The following is a 27,734-nucleotide window of genomic DNA, read 5'->3' as shown; positions in this document are numbered from 1 at the left end:
AGCTGGCATTGTGCAGTCAATGAAATACATTTTCTCATAATGTTAGTGTTAAACACCGTACCAATTAAGTTTTGCATGCGCTGGAATACACCTGTTTGACCACTAACAGAACAACTTCCCAGTGTCAACTTGATACCAGCAGTGAACTCCCACACTGCTTGAGGATGGCAGAGTGTCTGATACACCTATGGGTTTTTCCTGGGATATCATTGAACTCCTCCTTACACTGGGTGAAAACCTACAGCTTTGCACATACGGGACAGAAACAAGACTGTATGGACATGGACATCCAGTGTGATCCAGGTTCAGGACATATTGCAGCTATCTCTACATGAAATCCCTTAATGGATAATTTTTCCATTGACACAGTAATCCTTAATCTACTACTGTTGGTTCTAACGTGTACTTTATAGTGTGCATTAATTGATACTTTGTTTCTTCATTTTTTAGATATGTATCCATTGCAAAAGCTGACTATCATCACTTCAGCTGATGTCTTATTGCTTTGAGGCCAGCCAATAAATGTAATTATTGGGCAATTCATTGTTTCTATTTGACATCTCCCATCAAATCAGACACACTACTAATACCTTTATCCACACACTCACATTAGAGCACTGAGGGCCTGACTCATCACTGATCTCTACTGCAACAGCATAAGCAGATCTGTCAATAGTGCGTACTGTGCATGCGTATGCATGGCAGTGCGCATGCGTGAGTTAATATTTAGATCGCACTGCGATCACTCACACAGAAAGAAAGCCATCGCAGAGTGAGTGACAGGAGGTCAGTGTTTGTGGGTGGTGACATGGGAGTGGTCGGAGAAACGCAGACGTGCCTGTCCGTTTGAACACCGTTGCATGGGTGTGCATAAATTTGCTACTGCGATGGCAAACACAGCTTGAGTACTCACTGCGTACAATTTAGGTTAGCAATTTTTAAGTAAGGTCAGGGCTGCTGTAATTCTGCATGGGGGGGCCAATGTTACTCGATGTTTCCAATGTATACGTTGGACTGCAAGGTGTTACTGATGTGAGATAGCGGTAGTGGGAGTTTCTATGCTGCTGTGCAACGGCTTTGTGATTGCATTCATTATAATATTTTCGCAGCAGACCTCCGTGCGTAATCGCAGCTGTGATCGCAATAGCCATCCGTAGTGAATCAGGCCCTGAGTTCACCTATTTTCTATCAATAGAAGCTGAACACCTCAGCTGCTCTGACATGGGAATTGGTGTTGCTGAGTGCAGGTACACATCTTTTTATCCGCATATTATTCATAAGGACAGATGATCACGATACAAAATGATTTAAACACATATAGTCAAAATAAGCTCCAGTGTAAATTTTCCAGGTTTTTTACATTTTCTCATGGAGATCACAATCTTGTTACTTAACATGGACCCCAAAGATCAGCCAGTACATATCAGCATCTTTGCAATCAAAATTTATAGCGCCACTTATATTAAGGGCAAAGCCTGATATGATTTCCACTTAATATTACTGTCGCTTTTACTTTTGAGGTCAAGCCTACCTGCAGCATACAAAAGTCATCGCTTTGAAAATGTACCCCCAGGGCTTTTCTGTATGTGGCTGGTAGCAGCTGGCTAGTGCTGGATCTAGTTGAAGATTTGGGGAGGATATATGCTGCATATGTTTTTATATTATTATTACTCTTTACCCTTCAGAATGCAAACTCTCATGAGCAAGGTTCCCTATTTCTTTTGTTTCTCTAGGCTATGTAATACTTATTAACAGTCAATGTTTACAGAACAGTTATCGAATATAATTATATAATTTAATAGCATTTTATAAAATACTGTAAAATAATAAAAATGAATGATAATAGTTTTACACAGCAGGGATTGCTCATGCAGGTTACTTACCGGGGAGGACAGAATGCTTGCAGAAACGATTTGATAGGAATGTGCAACAGTTCTGGATTTTTTCTGGGAAAATAAATATTGCTTACATTAGCTAAGCAAAACTAAATAACAATTATTTATTCTTATTACTACCCTATTTCATTTAACTAAAAATTGTATTGTGTTTTAATAAACAGATATCTTGAGTCGAAGTCACATGGTACATATGGGACTGCAGAATGTCCTTTTTGCATTGTTTGCATTGTGAGTTGGGAGCGAAGCAAAAAAAAAAGGAAGTAACTTTACATCTGGACAAAGCATATTGCACTACAAGAGAATGCAGGGTAAATACCAGCTGCTCCCAGAAATGCTGGACAGCTTTATTTTTATACTGCAATTTAGATTTGCACACACCTCTTAGAACTAAATCTCGCTGCACATTTGAGATTTGCCCCATATGCAGTGCAACATGGTTTTACCAATTCTCCCAACCTAGAATCAGCTCCTCTGTGGAACACAATGCTACTGACGCATGTCAACTATCTGTTTATTCATAGTGTAGAAGCAAGAGACAAAATTATTTTTTGGGGGCACATTTTAGATCAGTATTTCCCTAACTCATTCCTCAGAGAGCACTAATAGTGCATTGTTTCATATTTTCCATGTTGGTGCACAGGTGTATTCATTAATGGCTGACACATTTTAAAAGATCCACAGGTGAAGCTAATTTTATTACTTGTGATTCTGCGAGGAGACCTGGAAAACATGCACTGTTAGTACTCCCTGAGGAATGAGTTTGGGAAACACTGATTTACATAATCAAATTTAGAACATAACTTTTAATCTACCTTTACTGAACACCACCAATTATTTGAAGCTCGCTCCCAAGACATCCGGATGCCAGCAGTCATTTCTCTACTCTCACACTGGTTGATCTGCACCAGGTAGCTTTCTCACTATTTTTTCCAGACACGCTCTCTCATCTAGGCTGCCAGGCTGTTTCCCTGTAATGCCAGGGTCTGCCCAGACACAATAGACAGCAGAAGCGTGCCTATCTTTTTTCTATTTGGAATCATGTTCCAGTCACCCTCTCATTTACTGTCCAATGCATGATTGCAAACGGTGCACAGTAGAGGTGACAGGACATTTTAAATCCCAATACTGTTTCTTCCACTTTTTCTAATCTCCCCCAGTCATCTGGTTAAATATTTAAGATAGCAAGTGCAGCACAACAATGGCTATTGTTATTACACTATTAAATATAGATTCTTGATGGTAATTAAGGAAAAGTAATAACCTGCAGACTGTAAAACTATTTAATATATGTATGTATTGTTCCTAATACTGTATGATTTGTTTGTATCACTGTCAAACATCAGGACAACTCACTCACACTTGTTAATTGAGTAATGTAATAGAATGATGGTTCTATATACATTTTTACCCACTACCTTGTGACATATGATTGTAAACATAACTACTGTGTCATTCAAAAAACCTGCATGTTATGAGAGATTGCAACTTCTATATATGTAATATTTTTTTGGGCCATTATATTGGTGGTGCTTACATCTTCCACACTGGTGGTAGGCCTAATAGCTTAATATAATTTTTTTTTTATAAAACTGTACTCACACAAAAGGTGAGTAGACAAATGTGTACTGTATATATAGATGGTGTAATGGTTAGCATTACTGCCTCACAGTACTGGACTTGTGGGTTCAATTTCCACTATGTCTCCAACTGTGTGGAGTTCGTATACTCTACTTGTGCTTGCGTTCCCTCCGGGTACTCCTGTCTCCTCCCACACTCTGGGCCTGATTCAGAGACGGACGCTCTGAACGAGAGCTCGCTCTGAATCAGGGCGTTTTTTTTGTTTTTGTTTCGGCCTCCTGGCCGCTCGCATAGCTGTGGGTGACCACCAGCTACTGGTGATGTCAGTGGGGCCGTCCCCAAACGGCAGGCGTTCCTTCGGGAACGCCTCAGTTTGGCCAGCCACCCCCCTGCCCGCCTACCAAACGGGGCGAGCTGTCAATCACCATCGACAGCTCGCCCCCTTTGGTGCGAGACCCGGAGCGACGGAGCACCCGTCGCTAGCCAGGTCTCGTGCATGCGCACGACGGAGCCGGCTCTGTCGTGCGCATGCCCAGTGGGCAAACATCGACTCGATTGCGAGCGCTCAGCGCTTGCGACCGGGTCTGAATCAGGCCCTCTAAACATATACTGGTAGGTTAATTGGCCCCCAACAAAAATTAACCCTAGTGGTTCTGTGTGTGCGTGTACATGTGGTAGGGAATATAGATTGTAATCTCAACTGGGGCAGGGACTGATGTGAATGGCCAAATATTAATATTTAAAGCGCTGCGGAATATGTGTGCACTATATAAATAAGTGTTAATAATAATTGGTCACATTGGCACATATGAGTTTGTTGGTAGGAAGTTGACATAAAATCCTATTTGTATGGTAACATTTGTATCAGTTACTAGACCAAGTAAAAGTGATTGTTCTTTGCCACTCAAATATAGATCTGGGCTGGAAATTATTAGAAGTCTATTTCATACAGATCTGGGATTAAACCTCCTCATTTTTTAATACTGTTTTAGAATTTTTTTTTGTCTAAATACTTCTTTTTTTTAAGGGTTCATAGATTAAAGTTATGTTTTAAATTTGATTATCTAAAGTTTGCCCCAAAAGAGAGTTTTGTCTCTTGCTCCTACGCTATGAATAAACACGGAGTATTTTGTACTTAACCTTGGGAGCGCATCTCCAACATAATGCTGTACTTCCATTTTGGAATTGTATTGCCTTCAAATTGGTTTAATAGTTATATGTAGTAGAACAGTAGATAAAGCTTGTGCAGAATCATATCTCTTTTATTTGCATACCAAATATGTCTATATTAACAGTTCCTCACTCCAATTTTCTGTATTAATTTTAATATTAGAAAGCCAAACCACCCGCACAGATATATAAATAGTCTGAACCAGTCCTTCCGTGCGATGTATGATCAATGTAATAATCTCAAGGAGGTGCACCCTGGAATAAATGTAATGATATGAGTAATAAAAAAAAAAAAAAAAGAAGCCATTCCTTAACGGGGCACTCACGAACTTGACATCTATACAATTTGACAACTACATTGTCAACTAAATTGGGGTACCTCTTATTTATGATAAAATATTTTTATTAAATTTTGTTTTAAAATTGTTGCCAGTGAAATATTAAAAAGAAGTGTGCATGAAAGTGAAATAAAATGTTATGATGATCTGCAAGAGATTTATTCATCTATTTAATGACTCCTGAAATGTCTATTAATATTTCACTTGGGCATTAGTGTTCATACAGTATCAAGACTAAAGGTATATACACACGTAACGATTTTCTTGAACGATTAGTTAACTACGTCGATATCATTAAAAAAAAATGGTTCAGTTTCTGAGTTATAACGATGAACGATAATCGTTCAAGCACGCTCCCGTTTGTGGTTTGTAGTTATCGTTCATCGTCCATTTCAGACTGTCCAATATAACGATTTTCATTAAGGGTAGGAACATTTTTCGTTTATCGTTCTAAAAATCGTTCATTACACTTCAAAAAAATCGTTCACTTTTTCAAGGGAAAATCTGACAGAAGATCTGACAGGAAAATCGTTGGTTACAAAATAGTTACATGTGTATGCACCTTAACATACATGGATTTCTAATGTAGATACAGGCAGGTGCATAAATATTGGGACATTGACAATTTTTTCATATTTTGGCCTCTATTCACCACCACAATGGCTTTGAAATGAAACAAACAAGATGTGCTTTAACTGCAGGACTTTCAGATTTAATTTGAGGGTAATTACATCCACATCAAGTGAACGGTGTAGGAATTACAACGGTTTCTATATGTGCCTACAACTTTTTAAAGGGGCCAAAAGTAATGGGACAAACTAAACAATCCTAAATCTAACTTTCACTTTTTAATACTTTGTTGCAAATCCTTTGCAGGCAATTACAGCCTGAAGTCTGGAACACATAGACATCACCAGACGCTGGGTTTCATACCTGGTGATGCTCTGCCAGGCCTCTACTGCAAAGGTCTTCAGTTTCTGCTTGTTCTTGGGGCATTTTCCCTTCAGTTTTGTCTTCATCAAGTGAAATGCATGCTCAATCGGATTCAGGTTAGGGGATTGACTTGGCCATTGCATAACATTCCACTTTTTAGCCTTAAAAAACTATTTCGTTGCTTTTGCAGTATGCTTCGGGTCATTGTCCATCTGCACTGTGAAGCGCCGTCCAATGAGTTCTGAAGCATTTGACTGAATATGAGCATATAATATTGCCCGAAACTCTTCAGAATTCATTCTGCTGCTTTTGTCAGCAGTCACATCATCAATAAATACAAGGGAACCAGTTCCATTGGCAGCCATACATGCCCACGCCATGACACTACCACCACCATGCTTCACTGATGAGGTGGTATGTTTTGGATCATGAGCAGTTCCTTTCCTTCTCCATACTCTTCTCTTCCCATCACTCTGGTACAAGTTGATCTTTGTCTCATCTGTCCATAGGATGTTGTTCCAGAACTGTAATGGCTTTTTTAGATGTTGTTTGGCAAACTCTAATCTGGTCTTCCTGTGTTTGTGGCTCACCAATGGTTTACATCTTGTGGTGAACCCTCTATATTCACTCTTGTGAAGTCTTCTCTTGATTGTTGACATATATACACCTACTTCCTGGAGAATGTTCTTGATTTGGCCAACTGTTGTGAAGGGGTTTTTCTTCACCAGGGAAACAATTCTTCTGTCATCCACCACAGTTGTTTTCCGTAGTCTTCCGGGTCTTTTGGTGTTGCTGAGCTCTCCGATGCGTTTTTTTTTAAGAATGTTCCAAACAGTTGATTTGGCCACACCTACTGTTTTTGCTATCTCTGATGGGTTTGTTTTGGTTTTCAGCCTAATGATGGCTTGCTTCACTGATAGTGACAGCTCTTTGGATCTCATATTGAGAGTCGACAGCAACTGATTCCAAATGCAAATGTCACACCTACAGTAGAATCAACTCCAGACCTTTTACCTGCTTAATTGATAATGAAATAACGATGGAATAGCCCACACCTGTCCATGAAATAGCTTTTGAGTTGATAGTCCCATTACTTTTGGCCCCTTAAAAAGTGGGAGGCACATATAGAAACCGTTGTAATTCCTACACCGTTCACCTGATTTGGATGTAATTACCATCAGATTGAAATGAAACAAACAAGATGTGATTTAACTGCAGACTTTCAGATTTAAAGCCATTGTGGTGGTGAATAGAGGCCAAAATATGAAAATTCTGTCAATGTCCCAATATTTATGCACCTGACTGTATATATGAACACGAACAGTTCTCACTTGTACAGTGTATCAGGTCTCTCTTGCAAATAAAAGGTCTTGATAAATTATGGTCATATTATATTATCTACTATAACATCCCTCCTCCGATGTTTGTAGAGTTGAACTTTGGTATTGATTTTAATATAGATTTAATAAGGGTGACGGAATATGTGGTACTGAGTTTATTGATCTTGCTCAGTACCTCTTTGTGACCCCTCTAACATAGTTACAAATGTATCACACCGTAATGATAGCTGATATACAATATATTGTCATTTGACAGCGGCTTGTAAATTGCTATAATCTATCAATGCTCCTAATAGTAACCATTGTGTACACAGATTATACCCTATATAGTTGTTCAGGCATGTCACAAATGCACCATTGTACCTCGGTTACCTTTAATATCTATCTCGCCCTTTATTTTATTCTCAGCGTTATTAACCACAGAAGTATTTAGTGGCCTTACTTAGTTGTTCTGCGCACTTAAATCATATTTTCTGTATAAAAATCAAGTATGGGTATCAGGCGACCCAAAGAGACATGGACATGTCTTCAGATTACTTAGGTGATATACGCCCTATCCGTCAATCTGACCACATCATGCTTATGGGTTAATTTACGAAGTGCGTAACATCAGATCCACTTATCTACCTGTTACAAAACATAAGCAAAAAAGACTGGGAGAGATGGTAATGCAAATTTTAAATTATAAAATCTAAATGATGAAACACATAAAAACATATAATACAATATATAGGTGACAATGTATAATATGAATATTCAAACACATAAGGTTAGCTATGGTCACAGAAATTCAAATAAAAAAGCAGCAGATATTAAAAGGCAGTGCCTGAATACTGCCCTGTAGATGGCAGAAAAAATAAAAATAGATAAATCAGAACCAGCACTTCGTAAAAAGTCAAGCACCAGGTGCTACTTGTGGCTCACTTCTAATTTAGAGATGTAATTAGAACTTCACAGTGTTATATAGAAGGTAGAGCCTGAGTCAAATTACTTGTGTAATGAAAAAGAGCAGGTATATTTACGTGTTTTGATGTGGCTGCTCCGTAAAATTCACAATTCTCCCTTTGTGAAAAATAGGAGAACTGTGAAGAGCTGGGAAACCTATGCCACTGTCCGGAATCAATTATCCTCACACAGAACCAAGACCTACTCCCTCGGGTATTGGAGAGGTCTGCCACACAAGTAGCATTATCCATTGCAATCCCCTTTAGAGCAGGGAAGAAATGTCAACCCGTCAGACAAGTTGATCCTATGACTAAGCTGTTGAGCAAAATGTGCAGCAGGCAGACACGCGGCACATGCTGCTAGCGTGTCTTCATTTTTATTATTATGTTATGACTCCTATTTACCATGCATGGATTTAAAGCATGAACGGTCACAGAAGCAGCCAAGATATATGGAGACTGCATTAGCAACTTATAGTTGTGGTTAATTAACCACATTTGAGACAATTCAATTGCAATGACTTTTCACCTAAGCGGAAAGTCAATGCATTCAGATAGGCGGAAAAGATTCGCCTCTGAATGGAGGCGGAAAAAAGTGCAGTTTTGGGGTGCAAAGTTGCAGGAACCCCCATGAGTGTTAGGACAGTCCCCCATAGTTAAACTGCGCCAAAAAAGTAAAACAAAAATACATTAGAACACCCCCAAAAAGTACTTTCCTTTTGAGGGCTAAAAAGTGTAAAGTTGGGGGACAAACATAAAAACTAGTGAAATAGACTCCAGGAGGGGTCCCCTAGTATGCCCCAGGTGTTTTTTTCTTTGCAGGTGTTTGCAGCAGGTGGTTTTTCTTTGATTTTTAAAACTTCACTTTAGCAACTTTTAAATATGCTAGCCCCCATTTTCAGGTACCTCAAATTTGCTGGGACTAGTTATTTTGCAGATAAAATATTGCTAAATGCTATTCTTCACCCCATATGCAAATACGCTAAATAGCACCTATTGAGACCATTTAAGTACCCCAAATACCTTCAGCAGGGCTATTCGGGGGTATCGATAGTGATCCCCCATGTCAGTGCATTTTTTGGGGGGGTGTCAGGCTGATTTCCCAAAATCTGACAGGACTTTTCGCCGATCTAAGTTTCGCCGGGACGCGTTCTCGCATCCTTTGCAATTGAATAGGGTGAATCATAGGGACGAGCGCAATACTTTTCTGGAGACAAACCTGGCGATGACGGCGAAAAGTCCGGGACTTTTCACCGGCAATTGAATATGGGCCAAAGTATTACAGTGTATCTAAGGTCACCGTCATGTGGTATCAAACCGAGTAACCACTGAGATGGGGATATACAGCATGACACATGATATTCTTATTGCACCATGCTCATGATAGGATTCTGAATAATTCTGCATACATTGAAATTATGATCAGTCTCAGTGATATGTAATATAACAGCACTATACACAGGGGAGATATGTGACATATACTGATTGTAAATCTCAATAATACCGTGGCCAAATTGTGACTCCCGATTATTATACAGGGACTTCTTTCATAGACAGTCTCGGTGACAGTTAACACGGAACATGATCATACATACTCTATTTAACATTAATGAGACTGTTTTGTAACAGGTAGATAAGTGAATCTGATGTTACACACTTCATAAATTAACCCATGAACATGATGGGGATAGATTGACGGATAGGGCGTATATCACCTAAGTAATCTGAAGACATGTCCATGTCTCTTGGGGGTCGCCTGATGCCGATATCTGATTATTATACAGAAAATATAATTTACGTGCGCACAACTAAGTGAGGCCACTAAATACATGGGTCATCTATGATTAATAACGCTGAGAATAAAACAAAGGGCAAGATAGATATTAAAGGTAACCGAAGTACAATGGCGCATTTGTGACATGCCTGAACAACTATATAGGGTATAAACTGTGTACTTGATGGTTACTATTAGGAGCATTGAAAGACTATAGCAATTTACAAACCGCTGTCATATGACAATATATTGTATATCAGCTATCATTACGGTGTGATACATTTGTAACTATGTGAAAGGGTCACAAAGAGGTACTGAGTAAGAGCAATAAACTCAGTACCACATATTTTGTGCACCCTTATGAAATCTACAGTGCATCCGGAAAGTATTTACAGCGCTTCATTTTGTCCACATTTGGAATAAGGCAGCCTTATTCCAAAGTGGAATAAATAAATTTTTGTCCTCAAAATTCTACACACAATACTCCATAATGACAACGTGTAAAAAGTTTTGAGATTTTTGCAAATTTAATAAAAAAAAACAAACTAAGAAATTACATGTACATAAGTATTCACAGCCTTTGCTCAATACCTTGTTGATGCACCTTTGGCAGAAATTACAGCCCAAAGTCTTTTTGAATAGGATGCCACAAGCTTGCCACACCTACTGTATCTTTGCGCAGTTTCGCCCATTTCTCTTTGCAGCACCTCTCAACCTCCATCAGGTAGGATGGGAAGCGTCGGTGCACAGCCATCTTCATATCTCTCCAGAGATGTTCAATCGGATTCAAGTCTGGGCTTTGGCTTGGCCACTCAAGGACATTCACAGAGTTGTCCTGAAGCCACTCCTTTGATATCTTGGCTGTGTGCTTAGGGTCATTGTCCTGCTGAAAGATGAACAGTCACCCCAGTCTGAGGTCAAGAGCGCTCTGGAGCAGGTTTTCATCCAGGATGTCCCTGTACATTGCTGCATTCATCTTTCCCTCTATCCTGACTAGTCTCCCAGTTCCTGCCACTGAAAAACATCCCCACAGCATGGTGCTGCCACCACCATGCTTCACTGTAGGGATAGTATTGGCCTGGTGATGAGCGTGGCCTGGTTTCCTCCAAACATAATGCCTGGCATTCATGCCAAAGAGTTCAATCTTTTTCTCATCAGACCAGAGAATTTTGTTTCTCATGGTGTGAGAGACCTTCAGGTGCAATTTGGAAACTTTTTACACGTCACAAGCAGCCGCGCTGCCAATGCTGTGCGGGGTGAATACCGGACAAGCGTTCGCTGAATCCCTTGCATCTGTCTACCCGGAGAATTCTGTCCTGGTCCACGCAGTCATTCATCTGTCCAACAAACAGGTCTCCGTCCCAGCATTTATCTACAGTGGTGCAGCGGACAATTTTATGGATTTGCCTTTTTTCCAAACCCTGGGTCTGACTCCGCTGTCATTGTCCACGCCTGTGTCAGTAATTGGATTGGATGGATCCAGTCTTTCCAAAGTCCCAGTGCTTTATCGGACTCCTCATGTGCAGCGGTCAGTCGGGGCTATCCATCGTGAGGAATTCTCTTTTCTGCTCTTGCAGTGTTCACTGGTTCCAGTGGTCTTGGGGTTACCCTGGTTGATGAAGCATAACCCTGTGATCCAGAGGCAGACCGGTGAAATTCTGGAATGAGGTACATCATGCTTCTCCCAAAGGCCGCATCACTACTTCTAGGCCCTCTGGCCTCAACCAGCCCAGAGGCTGCTACCGGCCCAAAGGCTGCATCACAACTTATAGGCCCACAACTCAATCAGCCCAGAGGCTGCTACAGGCCCAAAGGTCGCACCACAGCTTACCGGCCCTCAGGCCTCAATCAGCCCAGAGGCTACGACAGACCCCATCACAATTATACAGCCGCATCTTGCCAAGATACTCCAGCCCTCATGGCTGTGCAGGACTTTTCCCCACTAGTGACTGTGGGCACTTAACAACACGTTCTCATTATGGGGTATTGTGTGTAGAATTTTGAAGACAAAAAATAATTTATTCCATTGTGGAATAAGGCTGTAACGTAACAAAATGTGGAAAAAGTGAAGCGCTGTGAATACTTTCCGGATGCACTGTATATTAAAACCAATAATGAAGTTCAACTCTACAAACATTGGAGGAGGGATGTTATAGTAGATAATATGATGTGACCATAATTTATCAAAACATTTTATGGCGAGAGTGACCTAATACACTGTACAAGCAACAACTGTTCATGATAAATATCTACATTAGAAATCCATGTATGTTAGTCTTGAAACTGTATGAACACTAATGCCCAAGTGAAATATTAATAGACATTTCAGGAGTCAATAAAATAGACAAATAAATGCCTTGGAGATCATCATAACAATTTATTTTACTTTCATGCACATTTCTTTTTAATATTTTGCTGGCAACAATTTTATATCAAATTATTAAAAGTTATATTTTACAATAGATAAGAGGTTCCCCAATTTAGTTGACAATATAGTTGTCAATTTGTAAAGATTTCAAGTTTGTGAGTGCCCCGTTAAGGAATAGCTTTTTTCTTTTTTTGTTACTCACTTCATTTCAATTATGCAATCTCAGAATGTATATTTTTTTTTTTACATTGTTTTTATTGAAGCCTGTGCAGCCGGGTTGACACATGCGGTGGTATGCTGGATTGCGTACCCTAGACGCTGGATTGTGGCCTGTGCCGCCGGGTTGACACAAGCGATGGTGCGCTGGATTGCGGCCTGTGCCGCGGGTTGACACTAGCCGCTGGACGCTGAACTGCGCACTCTAGACACTGAGTGCTGTCTGTGCTGCCTGGATGACACAAACGGCAGAGCGTGGATATGCGGATGGTGCCGCCTAGATGACACAAATGGCCGGTAACAAAAGCTAACAGGAGGACTGGGTACTCAACTGGATAACAGGAGACAATGGCAAAACCGGAAACACGTGAAACGCTATCACCGGCATCGGAGCACAGTTCGCACCAAAAGGAAATAGCCGCAGGAACCAATCCAGTATAGAGCAGAGATGACGGACAGTTGATAGGAGGAGTTCAGCGAATGGTCCCCCGGCGTTCGCATGAGCAGCTTGTGACATGCCCCCACCCGGCTACTTCTTGATGCCACCGGCTGGAAACATTTTCTGTGGAGAACACTGCAAATAGGAGAGCCACACCAACTGTCACCCCAAATGCTGCCAAACATCACTGGCAGTTGGTGTGGCTCCCCTATTTGAATACTGGACTGCGCTGCAGCCACACCTCTGAAGCCACTCGACCCAGACAATGAGCTTACAGTCCCACAGCACTTGGGACATGCTGCTTTGTCACCCAATTACCTCAGTAGAGAGGAAACATTTTAGCCGTTTTCACCCCCTTAGGAGTCGAATTTTGAAAAATCCCGGCTTAGTGGGTGCCTACATCATGGAAGGATTACACCCCTCGAATTACAAGTTTCTAGGTCCACGGGTTCGGGCTGGGCGTTGATGAGTCAATGAGTTAGTCAGTCAAGATATAGATTTTTAAATCCTGGAAATATATATTTCTCACATATTACAATTTAAAAAAATAATAATAATAAAATTTTTATATATATATATATATATATATTTATATATTATGCGGCACTCAGAGATTATATGAAGGTAGTAAAATTGCATTAAATCATCTGTGACAAATCCACCAGCGTTGTCAAGGCATACAATTGTGTATTCGTTGACAAAGGGAGAGGTGTGTCCCGAAACGTTGGTGGATTTGTCACAGATGATTTAATACAACTACAACTGCCGCATCTTGTTTGTGCTGCTTGTTTAAATAATCTTCTTTCTTCCTGAGGGCATCGGAGTTGATTAACTATTATAGGAGAGTGCCTGTGTGTGTGTGTGTGTGTGTGTGTCTGTGTATATATATATATATATATATATATATATATATATATATATATTACACTGTATCTATATATTGGCAATAAAATAATAGTCCACATATGCTCTCTTTTACAGGGACACGGAGAGAGTTTTTTTTAAAATGCTGGTATCAGGGTCTTCCTGCATAGGGCTGAAAATCCCTAGGACATTGCTTTACTGTGTGTAATTATCTACTGCACGTCCCACCCCACCATTACAGAGATGTTTTCTGCCACAGCGAGTACATCTGGGGATACCAGTACCCCACGCTGGGAACCACTGCACTAATGTATAGCTGCCCCGTATCACTCAGTGAGAAGCCCAGCCAGGGTAACATCCACAGTCACTGGCCTTACTGTGAGGAGCCCCAGATGAAGGAACTACTATATTATTTATACATAGTATATCTCATTGATTGTGCTGTAAAAGAATGTCTTTGGAGAATAGCTTGCTTTTTTATAGCAACTTATTTTCTAGATGACAATATTATTTTTATTTTTTTATTGTCAAATTCTACTTATTCATAAAGCTTAAACAGGATACATTGTTACAATATTGTATGTGCACATAACAAGATATTAAAAGATCAAATATAAAACAAAACTTTAATTATATATATATATATTTTTCTTTTTTACTAAAATGTAAACTTTATTAACAAAAACAATTAAAAAAAAGGGACAAATTGTCAGTGAAGTACTGGGAGAGAGAGGGGGGAGAAATAGAACCTTGAACATAGTGGCGTAACTAGGGGAGGGCGAGCGGGGTGCGTGCCTGGGCGCCGTGGGACCAGCGGCGCGGGGGGGCGCCGCCGGCCACGGTACCGGCCTGCCCTAGTTAGCCAGTGTAGCGCCGACCGCAGTGAGTGCGGTCAGCGCTACACATTTACACAGGACTGGCGCTAGGCTTCCAGCGCCAGTCCTGTGCTGCACAGCTGAGCCCCTTCCCTCCCCCTGAGCGCTTGCCCAATAGCGCCAGGAGGAGGGTGGCAGGCGGGCTCAGACTGTGCATAACACAGACATCGCCGCCAGCACTGGCGGTAATGTGTGTGTTAATCAGCAGCCAATGAGAGTCAGATAGGCTCTCATTGACTGCTGCGCGCCCACTGCAAGAGCCGGGCTTCCGTCTGGCTCCTGCAGTGGTAATGGGAAAAACGTCATGATGTCATGACGTCTCTCCCATAATGCAGAGTGGCCCGGCCCGGGAGGATGGACGTGCGGATGGCGGCGGGAGCAGGAGCGTGGATACAGGCAAGTATTTTTTTTTTGTTTCATTTTAGTGTGTATTTCAGGGGGGGGGGCACTCTATTACAAAGAAGGGGACTACTACTGGGGGCACTACTGGGGGGATACTACTGTGGGCACTGCTTTAGGTGGGGGGGGGGACCAGTATTGGGACTACTACTGGGTGGGGGATACTACTGGGGGCACTGCTTCGGGGGGGACCACTACTGGGGACAACTCTTGGGGGGGGGGGGGAATACTACTGGGGCACTGCCTTGGGGGGGGGGGGGTTTGACACTACTGTGTGGATACTACTAGGGGGTGGATACTACTGAGGGCACTGCTTCAGGGGGGACCACTACTGGGGGGGGATACTACTGTGGGCACTGCATCGTGGGGGACCACTACTGGGGAATACCACTGGGGGGGATACTACTGTGGGCACTGCATCATGGGAACCACTACTGGGGACTACCACTGGGGGAGGGGGGAATACTACTTTGGGCACTGCATTGTGGGGGACCCCTACTGGGGACTACTACAGGGGGCACTGCATCAAGGGGGACTCCTACTGGGGGAACTATATAAAGGGCACTGTATAGGAGGGACTACTACTGGGGGCACTATATAAGGGGCTCACTACTGGGGGCACTGCACAGGGGGGTCCACTACAGGGGGCACTGAAAAGGGAGAACCACTACAGGGGGCACTGCATAAGGGGGACAACTACTGGGGGCACTGTATATGGGGGATCACTACTGGGGGCCTGCATATGAGGGATCACTACTGGGGGCACTGTATAAGGGGAACTAACGGGGGATGCATAAGGGGGACCACTACAGGGGGCACTGTGTAAGGGGCACTGCATATGGTGGACCCCTACTGGGGGCCTGTATAAGGGGAACTAATCGGGGCCTGCATAAGGGGGACCACTACTAGGGGCACTGCATAGGGGGGGGGGGGACTGTAAAAGGGACACTGCATTAAGGTGCAAATGGAAAGAAATGTTCATGCAATTATGACCCTTGTATAGGCTGGACGGAGATGGAAGTGGAACACAGTGCAAGGAGGACTCTCACTGAGAGCCCACAAAGTCCTTCCCCTGCAGTAGATGAGCCTAAAGGTGATCTGAGGAATGGAGAACAGAGCAGCCTGACTGCAGGGAACCAAGAACAGCAGGAGGACATAACACAAGCTGTCCCCAATGATGATATTACAGACACATTAGAACCACGTAAAATAGTAGCAAAAGGTGAAAGAAAAAAAGAAAAAAGCTGAATTGAGAAAACTCCAGCAGGAGAAGAAGAGATAAAATGAGAGACTCCAAGAAAAGACTCCACGGTCTGGCTGGCGAGGCTTCATAAGCAGGATCAGAACAGCGATGTGCAATGTATTTCTGAGGCGCAACAGGGTCACGCCTGTTACATGAACTGCCGACTGAGCCAGACATTTATCGCTGGAGCTCCTGCTCACCCGGCTATTTCTCCTTCTTTTGGGGGAGGGGGGACTCCCCTACCCTCTACTTCACACCATCTCTACTTGTTTTTGACTCCTATTCGCCCCTGGAGTGCAATATTGCCCTCATCTTGTGTACCTCTTGGCCCATCTAGTGTTTACCTACCGAGGCCTACTTCTCACTGCAGGCTTTCCTGCAAACACAGACCACACTGCTTCTACTCCAGTGGTCTGAGACCCATCTTCTTATTATTTGTAGAATACGTTTTGCGTAATATTAATAAATATGCATGTGATTTCACATTATATGTATACATCTGATCCATGCTTATTCTCTTATTAAAACTATTTTTTAGCATAATTGTTCTCAATCTTCTCCAGTATCAGGTTTGGCTGGAGTTCAGGTTGCTGTAGATAATGGGTACAATATCGTCATCGTAAAGATAATTCATGCCACGTCCAATCTGTTCAGTTAAGTAGGACATGAGATGGGACCTTTATCACAACCAGGAAAATTTTTCCAGCCAGTTGGCATCAAGAAGTACCCGGCAGGGGCCTTCACAATAACAAAATGTTTAAACCCTGACCTTATAATGATTTAAACTTGAAATAACATTTTATATATTTATTCTCCTCTTCTTATTGGGCCCAGTCATCTGATTATGAAAAAGCTGCAAAGTCTGTAGGATCTGGTCCTTTTTATACAGCTCCCAGATACTGTCCCCACTTGCAGGCTCCCAAAGTGCCGGGTGGTAGGCTGTTTCTTGCCAGGTGGTGTACCCGAAAAAACAGCCTGGGGAGAACACTGAAAACCACTGACCCATATGATATAGAAAATACCTTTGCGGATTACTATTCAAGATTGTACAACCTGGGGGCTGACCCACATACTCCTCAACCTACTGAGGAGGGCATTAGTGGATTTTTGAGGGATATTAATTTACCTTCTCTCGATTCTGATACATGTCTGGCCCTAGAAGCTCCATGGTCAGTTGAGGAGGTTGAAAGAGATACTTCACTGATAGATAAAGCCCCTGGGCCTGACGGTTACCCATCAAACTTTTATAAAACTTTCAAAGTTGCTCTAACACCAGTTTTGGCGTCAGTGTTCAACAAAGCTACTGAGAAGGGGTTATCTCCTAAGGAAATGCTGGAGGCGCAGACTGTTGCCCTCCCCAAACCAGGCAAATTTCCCACTGAGGTCCAAAATGATCAGCCTATTGCCTTTGCGAATACAGACGTTAAGCTTTTTGCCAAATTGGTTGCCCTTAGGCTATGTCTATTATTACCTTCTCTAATTAATCAAGATCAGGTAGGGTTTTTTTATGGGTCGTCAGGCGCCGGATAACACTCGTCGGGTCATTAACTTTATGGAGCAGTGTGAACGCAATAAGCATCCCCTGTTAATTCTCTCCGTAGATGCGGAGAAGGCCTTTGACAGGCTACATTGGGGCTACCTTCAGGCGGTTCTTAGACGTTTTGGGTTTGGTGGTAAGATTTTAGATCCCGTTTCGGCCTTGTATTCAGCTCCGTCTGCCAGGATATTAGTTAACGGATGTCTTTCCACATGTTTTAATATTACTAATGGCACCCGACAGGGGTGTCCGCTCTCCCCCTTTAGGGAGGCGGTCTATTCTGGGCCCTAAGGTGGGCGAGGCTACTTATAAGATTTGTTTGTTTGCGGATGATATTCTGCTTTGTTTGCTTCATCTGCAAGATTATCTTCCCACTCTACATCGTATATTGGAGGCCTATTCCAAGGTTTCCTTTTATAAACTTAACACCAATAAACAGAAGCCCCAGAAAATGGGAGGAGGATCTTTCTAGGACACTTGATGAGGATTGGGAAGTTATTTTCCGTACATGCTAAGTTGTCCCGGAAATATTTATTAAGTTACTTCACCGAGTATATTTTACTCCTGAAAGACAGCACAAAATATGGGCCTCTATCTCTAAATTTTGCTGGAGGAATTGCGGGTGTGTGGGAGGCATTTTTCATGTTTTCTGGTCATGTCCCTCTTTTACTTCCCTTGTAGTCTGAAGTATTTGTCCTGATTGGCAAAGTCCTGGGGGGTGAATATATCGATGGATCCTTTAATTGCATTATTTCATTTTTATCCTACTCACAGTGTAAATCCAGTTTAAGGGGCATACAGTATGTATCAAGCAGTTTTTTAAATAAAATTATGCAGAAACTGCAGTTTCTGCATCATTTTATGTATCGATCTTATGTACTAATGGCATAATGCAGGAGATTTCACAGAAATCTCCAGCAAAGTGCGAATTAGCTATGCTTTTCGGAGTTTAGCCCCAGTAGTTTACACCATGTTCAGATGGTGTAAACTACTGTTTGCCTATGGGGGCTCCCGATGCAGGAGAGAGATCTTTCAATCTCTCTCCCTGCAGCCCCCAGCCAGGCCAGGATGCTGACGCTGTGCGCAACCACTGTCCCTGCATGTTCCCGGTGGTACATAGCCGGGATATTTTTATTTAAAATGAAAATATCCCCAGCAAGTTGGAATATTAATAATCATGGCAGTGCCGCGATTAATACATAGACCCCTAATGCAGGATTAGTTTGTGATACTGATTTTGCTGTGTATTTTACCCTAAGTATTTGTACACCCTCTTTTCCCCTTTCTTTTCTATACCCTTTGCTGTTATATGAAAACTCCATAAAAATGTAATGGAAAAAACCCCACAAAAAACAAATAGAGAGATCACAAACATGTAACAGTTGAAAAAAAGCTCAAAGGAGCCATTACCATAGTCACGATGATTATGACAATATAATAAAACCTATGCTTCAATCACTTTTCTCATTTTTCCTAACCAAAAAGGAGTGTGACCGTATCTGGAGTGAAGGCAAGATAGAGTCTGGTGTAATTTGAATAAGAACAATGAAAATAAATAATAAAAAAGAAGGTAATCGCATGTAAGAGGGAGAATACACAGCCTTAGGATCGGAGGTGGTGGTGGTGGGTCTTAATCCTTCTCTGTTTAGAAATGGAGATACCATCAGATATTACGTAATAACCATAACTAACGACATAGGTCTAAAAAGGGGTAAACAAACATAAAATTATTCAAATTGACAGTGCAGAGCATGGAAGAAAGAATGTAAATACTGTGTAGTTAACAAACCCCCGAAGGCCACAGAAAATGGACAGATCTCATCTTAAATGGAGACTGCACCAGAAGGGTAACAAAAGGAAAAATGGTATATAAAATGGAAACGAGTATAAGGAATGGGCCTGGCAGGAGGGGATGCTCAAACTGGTCCCAAACTTAAAAAAATAGCTATACATCCCTAATCACAGTTCCCAACTAGGTCAAATATGGCCTGATGGGTCTTTGAGCCTATGGCGAAGGGGGAAAGGCCTGGCAGGAGGGGGCTCTCAGCCCTGTCCAGACTTGTAAATTTAACTATGCTTTACCTGACATCTGGTCCCAGCTCGGATGGACATGGGTTGGTGATTTACTGGCCATGTGGCGTCTGACACCCGGTCAGCAGCAGAAGTGAAGCTGAATATTCTAATCAGGGTGGGTCCCAAGGAATCAGAAAGCCGGGGTTCCCCAGGAAGATCCACCAAGTTGTTTTGATCCCAATGCTGGGTACTGAAACCCACTCTCAAAGTAGTGAGGTGTTCCTAGTGTAACAGACCAAGACTGAGTACTAGAAATGTGCGGGGAGTCCTCAATGCTCTCAGCGATATCTCTATCCACCTCCCGAACAGGTTGGTTAGGAGACAGTAAAATATAAATACAGTGCGCTTCAATAACGGGTGCAGCTAGAGCAATTCAATAGAGGCCACAAACTCTATTCAAACAGAAATAAAATAAATACAATAAATTTCCAGCGCTCCAGTCTAGACCAATAGTCCCAGAGTTTCAAAATGAACTTATTTCAATCTTCTTGGATTTTCCCACATCAAGAGTGATTCTTCTCTTATTCCCCACAATAGCTTCCAATGAAAACGTGATTCGGGGGTACATAGAGAGAAAAATATGGCAAATATAGTGAAGTACCGCTTTAATATAAAAACATACACAATAAAAGTATCCACCAGCACTAAGGGTATAGGCAGCGTACCAGATATGGAGGTGTATATGTACACCAGCAAACATTTGTGATAACAAGTAGCAATCCCCGGAAAAGTACCTGTATTCACATCCACTGATGCACTCCAAATCAGCTCCTTCCCTTTGTCCACCAGTGCTCTTCAACTGTTACAGTATTTTTCAAGGTGTGCTGGTTTTTAGATCCTGAGCCTTAATATACCTGGCCCTCCCCTGTCATTGGTTGATGACAGGAAGTGACAGAAAAACATGTATACATACATTGTACATACTACCCGTCTTATAGGCACAATGCATTTTTATTCAACCCTCTTTTCATTCCTAAATGGAGGGTTCAAAGTACCATGATTCCTGAGATAAAGAATCTTAACATAACCACTTCTGGTTATAACGTTCCCCGTGGAATGCACCTGGAGAATTCTGGGTATTAACTTATGACGCTTCGCATCACCTAACACGGAGACCGGTGAATCATCCCGCTCAGATGTCAGCCTATATGAGTCTCCTCCCTTCTCTATGACACTCGTAGGAGACGCGGAAGTGTGCGGTTCAACTAAGAGTGTGCAAACCACGTCTGGAACGCAGACTCCTCTCCCGAACCCAGAAGTATGCGTTACACATCGGGGAATGATCTGAATGAGTTCTTATGCATCCCAAATATACTATGGGACTTACTGTAATTCGGATAAAACCTGTGTATAAAGTGCAGCGTGCTCATAAATGACATATAATCTAATATATTTAACATCATTCGTATAAAAACAAATTCCATGATCCATAACATTATAATATATATTAATATATATATATATATATATATATATAAATGTATATATAGAACGGGTGCTATAAAGGTAAGATGCTTGTTTGTTATTCTTTTGATACCTTGACAAAAGGGCCCAGTAGCCCTGAAACGTTGGTGACTTAATAAAAGAAGTGATTTTTTAAGACCTCGAGTGCCGCTGAATATTGGGACTATGCAGTAATTTTTGCAGAGGGCACGGAGGCAGAGTGTTGGCATATGGGGTAGTGCTGGACAAGGAGGGATTGGTATATGTTTTGAAGACGAATAAATTGTGCAGATTATTTTACACAGAGAGTGCATCCTTCCTTTGGAAATTCTTTTTATATGTGGACTCACATGTCCGTGGAAGCACCCTGACATTGACATTTCATTGCCGTGAGTGCGGGAACCACTTGGAATATATATATATATATATATATATATATATATATATATATATATATATATATATATATATATGATATATTAAAAACAAGCAGAGAGAGGAAGGTACTATAAAACAATAGGAAGGTATGTTTTAAGATCGATAATAATAATTAAATGGGTTAAAAAAAAAAAAAAAATTAGTTAAAAACATTTTTTTTAGTTAAAAATTTTATAAAAACCATTTAATTTCAAAAGTATTCAAACCTTTTGGTATAAGGGTTTAGTTCATAAATAGACTTTATCTCTGTTTTTGCTAAAATATTGTCTATACCCCTTTGTCTCCAATGGGGTTTTACTTGTTTTATTCCTATTACTCTTTTTATCCGACACCAAACTTTTATGACATACTTTAAAATGATTTGAGAGTTTTCAAAACCTGTTTTAATATTTCTTAGGTGTTCACCCCACCTCTCTTTCAATTGGTTGCACTACCAGACAATATTTTAGCAAAAACAGAGATGAAGTCTATTTATGAACTAAAAAGCCTTATATTGAATGGTTTGAATAATGATTTTGAAATTAAATGGTTCTTATAAAATAACTTAAAAATTTACCCATTTTAAAAATTTTTTTAACCCATTTTATTATTATCGATCTTATAACATACCTTCCTATTGTTTTATAGTACCTCCCTCTCTCTGCTTGCTTTTATATTTTGTTCTATATATATATATTTGTTATGGATCATGGAATTTGTTTTTATATGAATGATGTTAAATAGCTTAGATTATATGTAATTTATGGGCACACTGCACTTTATACGTAGGTTTTATCCGAATTACAGTAAGTCCCATAGTATATTTGGGATGCATAAGAACTCATTCAGATCCGATGTGGAACGCATACTTCTGGGTTCGGGAGAGGAGTCTGCGTTCCAGACGTGGTTTGCACACTCTTAGTTGAATCGCACACTTCTGGGTCTCCTACGAGTGTCATAGAGAAGGGAGGAGACTCATATAGGCTGACATCGGAGCAGGATAATACACCGGTCTCCGTGTCAGGTGACGTGAAGCGTCATAAGTTAATACTCAGAATTCTCCAGGTGCGTTCCACAGGGAACGCGATAACCGGAAGTGGTTATGTTAAGGTTCTTTATCTCAGGAATCATGGTACTTTGAACACTCCAGTTAGGAATGAAAAGAGGGTTGAATAAAAAGGTATTGTGCCCATAAGAAGGGTAGTATGTACAATGTATGTATACATGTTTTTCTGTCACTTCTTGTCATCAACCAATGACAGGGGAGGGCCAGGTATATTAAGGCTCAGGATCTAAAAACCAGCACACCTTGAAAAAAACAGTTGAAGAGCATTGGTGGACAAAGGGAAGGAGCCGATTTGGAATTGGAGTGGCTTGGAGTTCATCAGTGAATGTGAATACAGGTGCTGTTCCCAGGATTGCCAGTGTTCGCAAGTACGCGCTATAGCGCGTATTTTACCCCATATCGGGGACTGGGGACTCACTTTTTTAAAGTCCCCGGGGACGCGCTGTGCTGTGGCCAATCCCTGACAGCTGGCTGCAGCACAGCATGTCCCCCTGCAGAGACAGACATAACGCTGTCTGTTAGAGCAGCCAAAGAGAGTCAAGATAGACTCTCATTGGCTGCTGCTGTGGAAAGCGTCTGATCCCAGCATCGGCACAGCGTCCGTGCCCGGCGCTGGGACAGTGTTTGTTCCCAGCACCGGGTAAGCCACCGCGGCGGGTACCTGGTGAAGGGACCACCTGGTCCCTTGCACCAGTGGCGGCGGGAGAAGCTTGGCTCCGGGGGCGAGCTGAGCGGAGCTCGCAGCCCGGAAGCCAAGTAGCAGCGGCAGTGGTTTGGCACTGGCCGCGAGCTTTTGGCTTGCGGTCCAGCAGCCAATAGGAGGCAGACACGACGAGCCAATCGCGGCTTGTCGCGTCATAGCCCTGCCCACTCGTGGCGTCTTGAATAGACGCTGCTGAGCGGGAACATTCAGTCTGTCGGCGGAGGGGAGGAGTGAAGACCTCCCGAAGACAAGTGAAGAGCAGCGCGGCGACAGTTCCGGCGGCCGCGGAAGAGGCCAGAAGACGGCGTGATCAAGAAGGAAGAGGCGGTGCCGCTGGCCAGGACGGGCCAGCGGCAGAAGACTGAAACTGAGGACCGAAGAGGACTGCGGGGGAGGAAAGCAAAAGAGCTAACGAAGCTCCCCCCAGCCTCTTCCACCGTACTGGTAGGCGGCCTTGAGCCACCGGTATTTTACTCCTTCCTAGACCACCAAGGTTGTCGGGCACTAGGCCCGTGGGGTAACTTCAGGCAATAGGCCTGTGGGTCTATAGGCGGGCACAAGGCCCGGCAACATAGGGGGCAATAGGCCCAATTGAAGGTATATGCCCCCCAAAATAGGTGACTTGGGCATTAGGCCCAGGTCACTAGAGAGCCCACCTATTTGCCCTTTAGTGGCCTGGGCCTAATGCCCAGGTCACTCACGCATGTTATGGGGGCAGATACCTTCATTGGACTGCTTAGGTGGTCTGACAGGCGTACTACTACTGGGGGCACTGCACAGGGGGGCTGCTGCTGGGGGCACTGCACAGGGGGACTGCTGCTGGGGGCACTGCACAGGGGGCCTAAAGGGCATTAATGTGCAGTATAATGTGTAAAGGGCATTAATGTGCGGCATCATTTTGTAAGGGGTATTGCTGCATGGCATAATGCAGGGCAGCACAGACGGTGTAATGGTTAGCGTTACTGCCTCACAGCACTGAGATCATGGGTTCAATTCCCACTACGGCCCTAACTGTGTGGAGTTTGTATATTCTCCCTGTGCTTGCGTGGGTTTCCTCCCACACGCCAAAAATATACTGGTAGGTTAATTGGCTCCCAACAAAATTGACCATAGTGTGTGTGTGTGTGAGCATGTGGTAGGGAATATACAGTAGATTGTAAGCTCCACTTGGGCAGAAACAGATGTGAATGGTAAGATATTCTCTGTAAAGCGCTGCGGAATATGTGTGCGCTATATAAATAACTGTTAATAATAATAATAATAATAATGTGTAAAGGCTGGGCTTTGCTGTGTGACATAATGTGTAAAGGGCATTAATGTGCGAAATAATTTATCCTTTGATAAATATGCCTATTACCTAAAGTGGCTAACCATAATATCACTTTAAAACGGGACACGTGAATTAATTACAAAGGTTCTGTGACTGGCTGACTTCATACCTAGATTTCACCTGGTTTCAATGAGCCACAGAACCTGTGTAATCCATGAGTGTCCCAGTTTAAAGGGATGATATGGTAAGCCTACTTATTCACTATGGGTTTTGTGAACAGACAAGTCATATTACCTGAAAGATCATGGAGGCATTAAGGATGTGCAGGCTCGGTTCTACTCGGTTCCGTTCGGTTCTTTTTACCGAATCTTATTGGCTATCCAAAACTCGTGACAGCTGAAACCCAATAAGATCCGGTAAAAAGAACCGAACGGAACCGAGTAGAACCGAGCCTGCACATCCCTAATTAAAACATGCATTTAAGGGGCTTGTGGGGATATCTGATGCTGTTGGGGGTATCAGATCTGCATTTTAGGGGCATGTGGGGATGTGTGGTGGCATGTGGGGAGGTCTGAGGCATATGGGGAGCTCTAAAGCATAAATTATGATGGGACCCAGAAATAGCCAGGTAGGACCCCATTTTTTTTAAAGTAGTGGGTCTCTGGGACCCACAAATTGTCGCTCACCGCGATCACTGATTGCTCCTTGTAATCACAAATGTTTGCTGGTGTACATATACACCTCCATATCTGGTACGCTGCCTATACCCTTAGTGCTGGTGGATACTTTTATTGTGTATGTTTTTTTTATATTAAAGTTGTACTTCACTATATTTGGCATATTTTTCTCTCAATATGTACCCTTGAATCACATTTTCATTGGATGCTATTGGGGAATAAGAGAAGAATCACTCTTGATGTGGGAAAATCCAAGAAGATTGAAATAAGTTCAGGTTGGTTAGGAGAGATAGATCCCATTTTAGCCATAAAAATGGTTAAGTCAGTCTCAAGACGTCCAAACATCGTATCAAGTTGAGGCATAATGATTCTAGAAACATCTACATCCATTTCTGCGTCAAAGAGGGGGTTACCACGACTACCCCAATCACCGGAGGACTACGCGGAAAATCTGGTGTAGCCGGGAGAGAGGACAAGGGCCTAATATGTAGCCGGGAGAGAGGACAAGGGCCTAATAACGTGGGTCCCTTTAATATTATTTTTATATCGAAACTGATTCAAAGAGTACAGAATAGTGTATGCCCCCTGACTATCAGGAGAAAATGGCTACATATTTGTACAATACAATGTGATGTTGAGGTGACTAATAGAGTGCTACAATAACATGGATAGAAGGTTTGGGTAAAGGGAAAGCACCTTATCACAGATGTAATAAAACAAACTACCAGAAGATGGTGCTAAACTCACAGGAACAGTGCTGTATGTAGGCACAAGTAATATCAATGTACTGTACATTAACATGATAATTAGCACAAAAAAGGTGTAATGAGTGGTAGAAAATGGTAATACAACTGAGCTATTACAAAACAATGTAAAGAAAATAATAAAGGTATTGAATTGCACAGAAGGTTACCACTCAGCAGTGAAGGTTGTCCGCCAGAAAATAAAAAATTAGGGAATTCTGGAAATGGTAAGAGCTGCAATATAGAGCAATACACCTCTCACTCCCGTTGTGCAGGGAATCCCCAAGTCGCACAGTCGAGAAGATTGTAATCCACTGGTCCCAGACGGCAGTCAAAGAGAAACAAATACTAGTTCCCAACTAAGCAGGTATCATGGGGGGCAGGAGAAGGGAGATGCTATAATGAGGGATCACCTTAGGGGAGCAAAGGGGAGGTTGCAGCAGGGTGAGACAGACAGGTAACAGTTAAAAGAACAGTACCTCAGCCAGGCAAAGGGTCAAAAGAGGGAGCAGGGCAATGTTCCACAGGGTCAGCAGTAGGTGAACTTGCGGTGAAGGGTCCATAAAGCTGCATCAGAAGTCCCAACAGGTAAACAGATTGACAAACGACCAATCCAGCAAACAATGTCTTCAGTCAGCGATGGGCCAAAAGCCACGATCAGCACACCACACAGAGATCACAGAAACCTCCAGGTACAGCGCTGGGCACAGCTCCGAGAAGCAACAGTGGGCAAAAGATTATTCAGGTGTCGGGTCCCTCCAGCAGGTCCTCCGTGGTCAGACTGTCGGGTACAGCTTACACCACCGATCAGGAAAGTAGGAGTCTAAAGGCTGCGAGCCAAACAACAGCAGGGCCACAGGCAAAGACCGATGCTCCACAGCAGCGATCAACCAGAAATAAGGGGACCAGATGGCACAGCCCATCCACCAAAAACCACCAGAGAAGAAATGTTGACAGATTTAAGGTAGATGGAATCTAGGATTGGCTACAGCCCCAGATAATAGCACATGTAGAGGCTGGATCATAATCAGCATTCCAGAAGGTAAGTCCAGCAATTAAAAAGTAGAATAAGGGGGTGTCCAGTAAGTTTACATATAAAGAATTTAACATACAACTCTATTTGAACACAAAAATTGCCTCATTTTAATTTATTTTGACTGTAATAATTTATTGCATTTTTTGACTTAATGATTGGTGTAGGTTGCCAGCTGATGTCTTGGGAGTGATTCATTAACTGATATATTTTAAATAGATCTATTTTACTGTTTGCCAGCGCTTCCATATTTCTTTTTTGGTAAGTGCAGCAATTCTCCAGAATACGCAACGGAGAGAGTAGGTCACGCGCAGCAAGAAAAGTTCCTCAGTCTCTCCCACTTGTCGAACACAAAGATAGCCGAGGGCGATCATGAAAGCCTTGACTATGCAG

At 42.4% G+C, this 27,734-nt stretch overlaps 1 protein-coding gene across 1 annotated transcript in view; it reads right to left on the bottom strand.

Moving 5' to 3' along the window:
* The window catches only part of ODR4 (odr-4 GPCR localization factor homolog), a 100,380-nt gene that overhangs the window by 25,724 nt on the left and 46,922 nt on the right, over positions 1-27,734 (bottom strand). Inside the window, exon 9 of the mRNA XM_088453922.1 lies at positions 1,884-1,946. Coding sequence (XP_088310048.1) covers positions 1,884-1,946 — 63 coding nt within the window. The remainder of the gene's footprint in view (positions 1-1,883; positions 1,947-27,734) is intronic.

Source organism: Taudactylus pleione, unplaced genomic scaffold (assembly GCF_031769625.1).
Source record: "Taudactylus pleione unplaced genomic scaffold, aTauple2 ptg000602l, whole genome shotgun sequence".
In the NCBI taxonomy this organism is placed as follows: Eukaryota; Metazoa; Chordata; class Amphibia; order Anura; family Myobatrachidae; genus Taudactylus; species Taudactylus pleione.
This window is presented reverse-complemented; position numbering and strand designations above follow the sequence as displayed.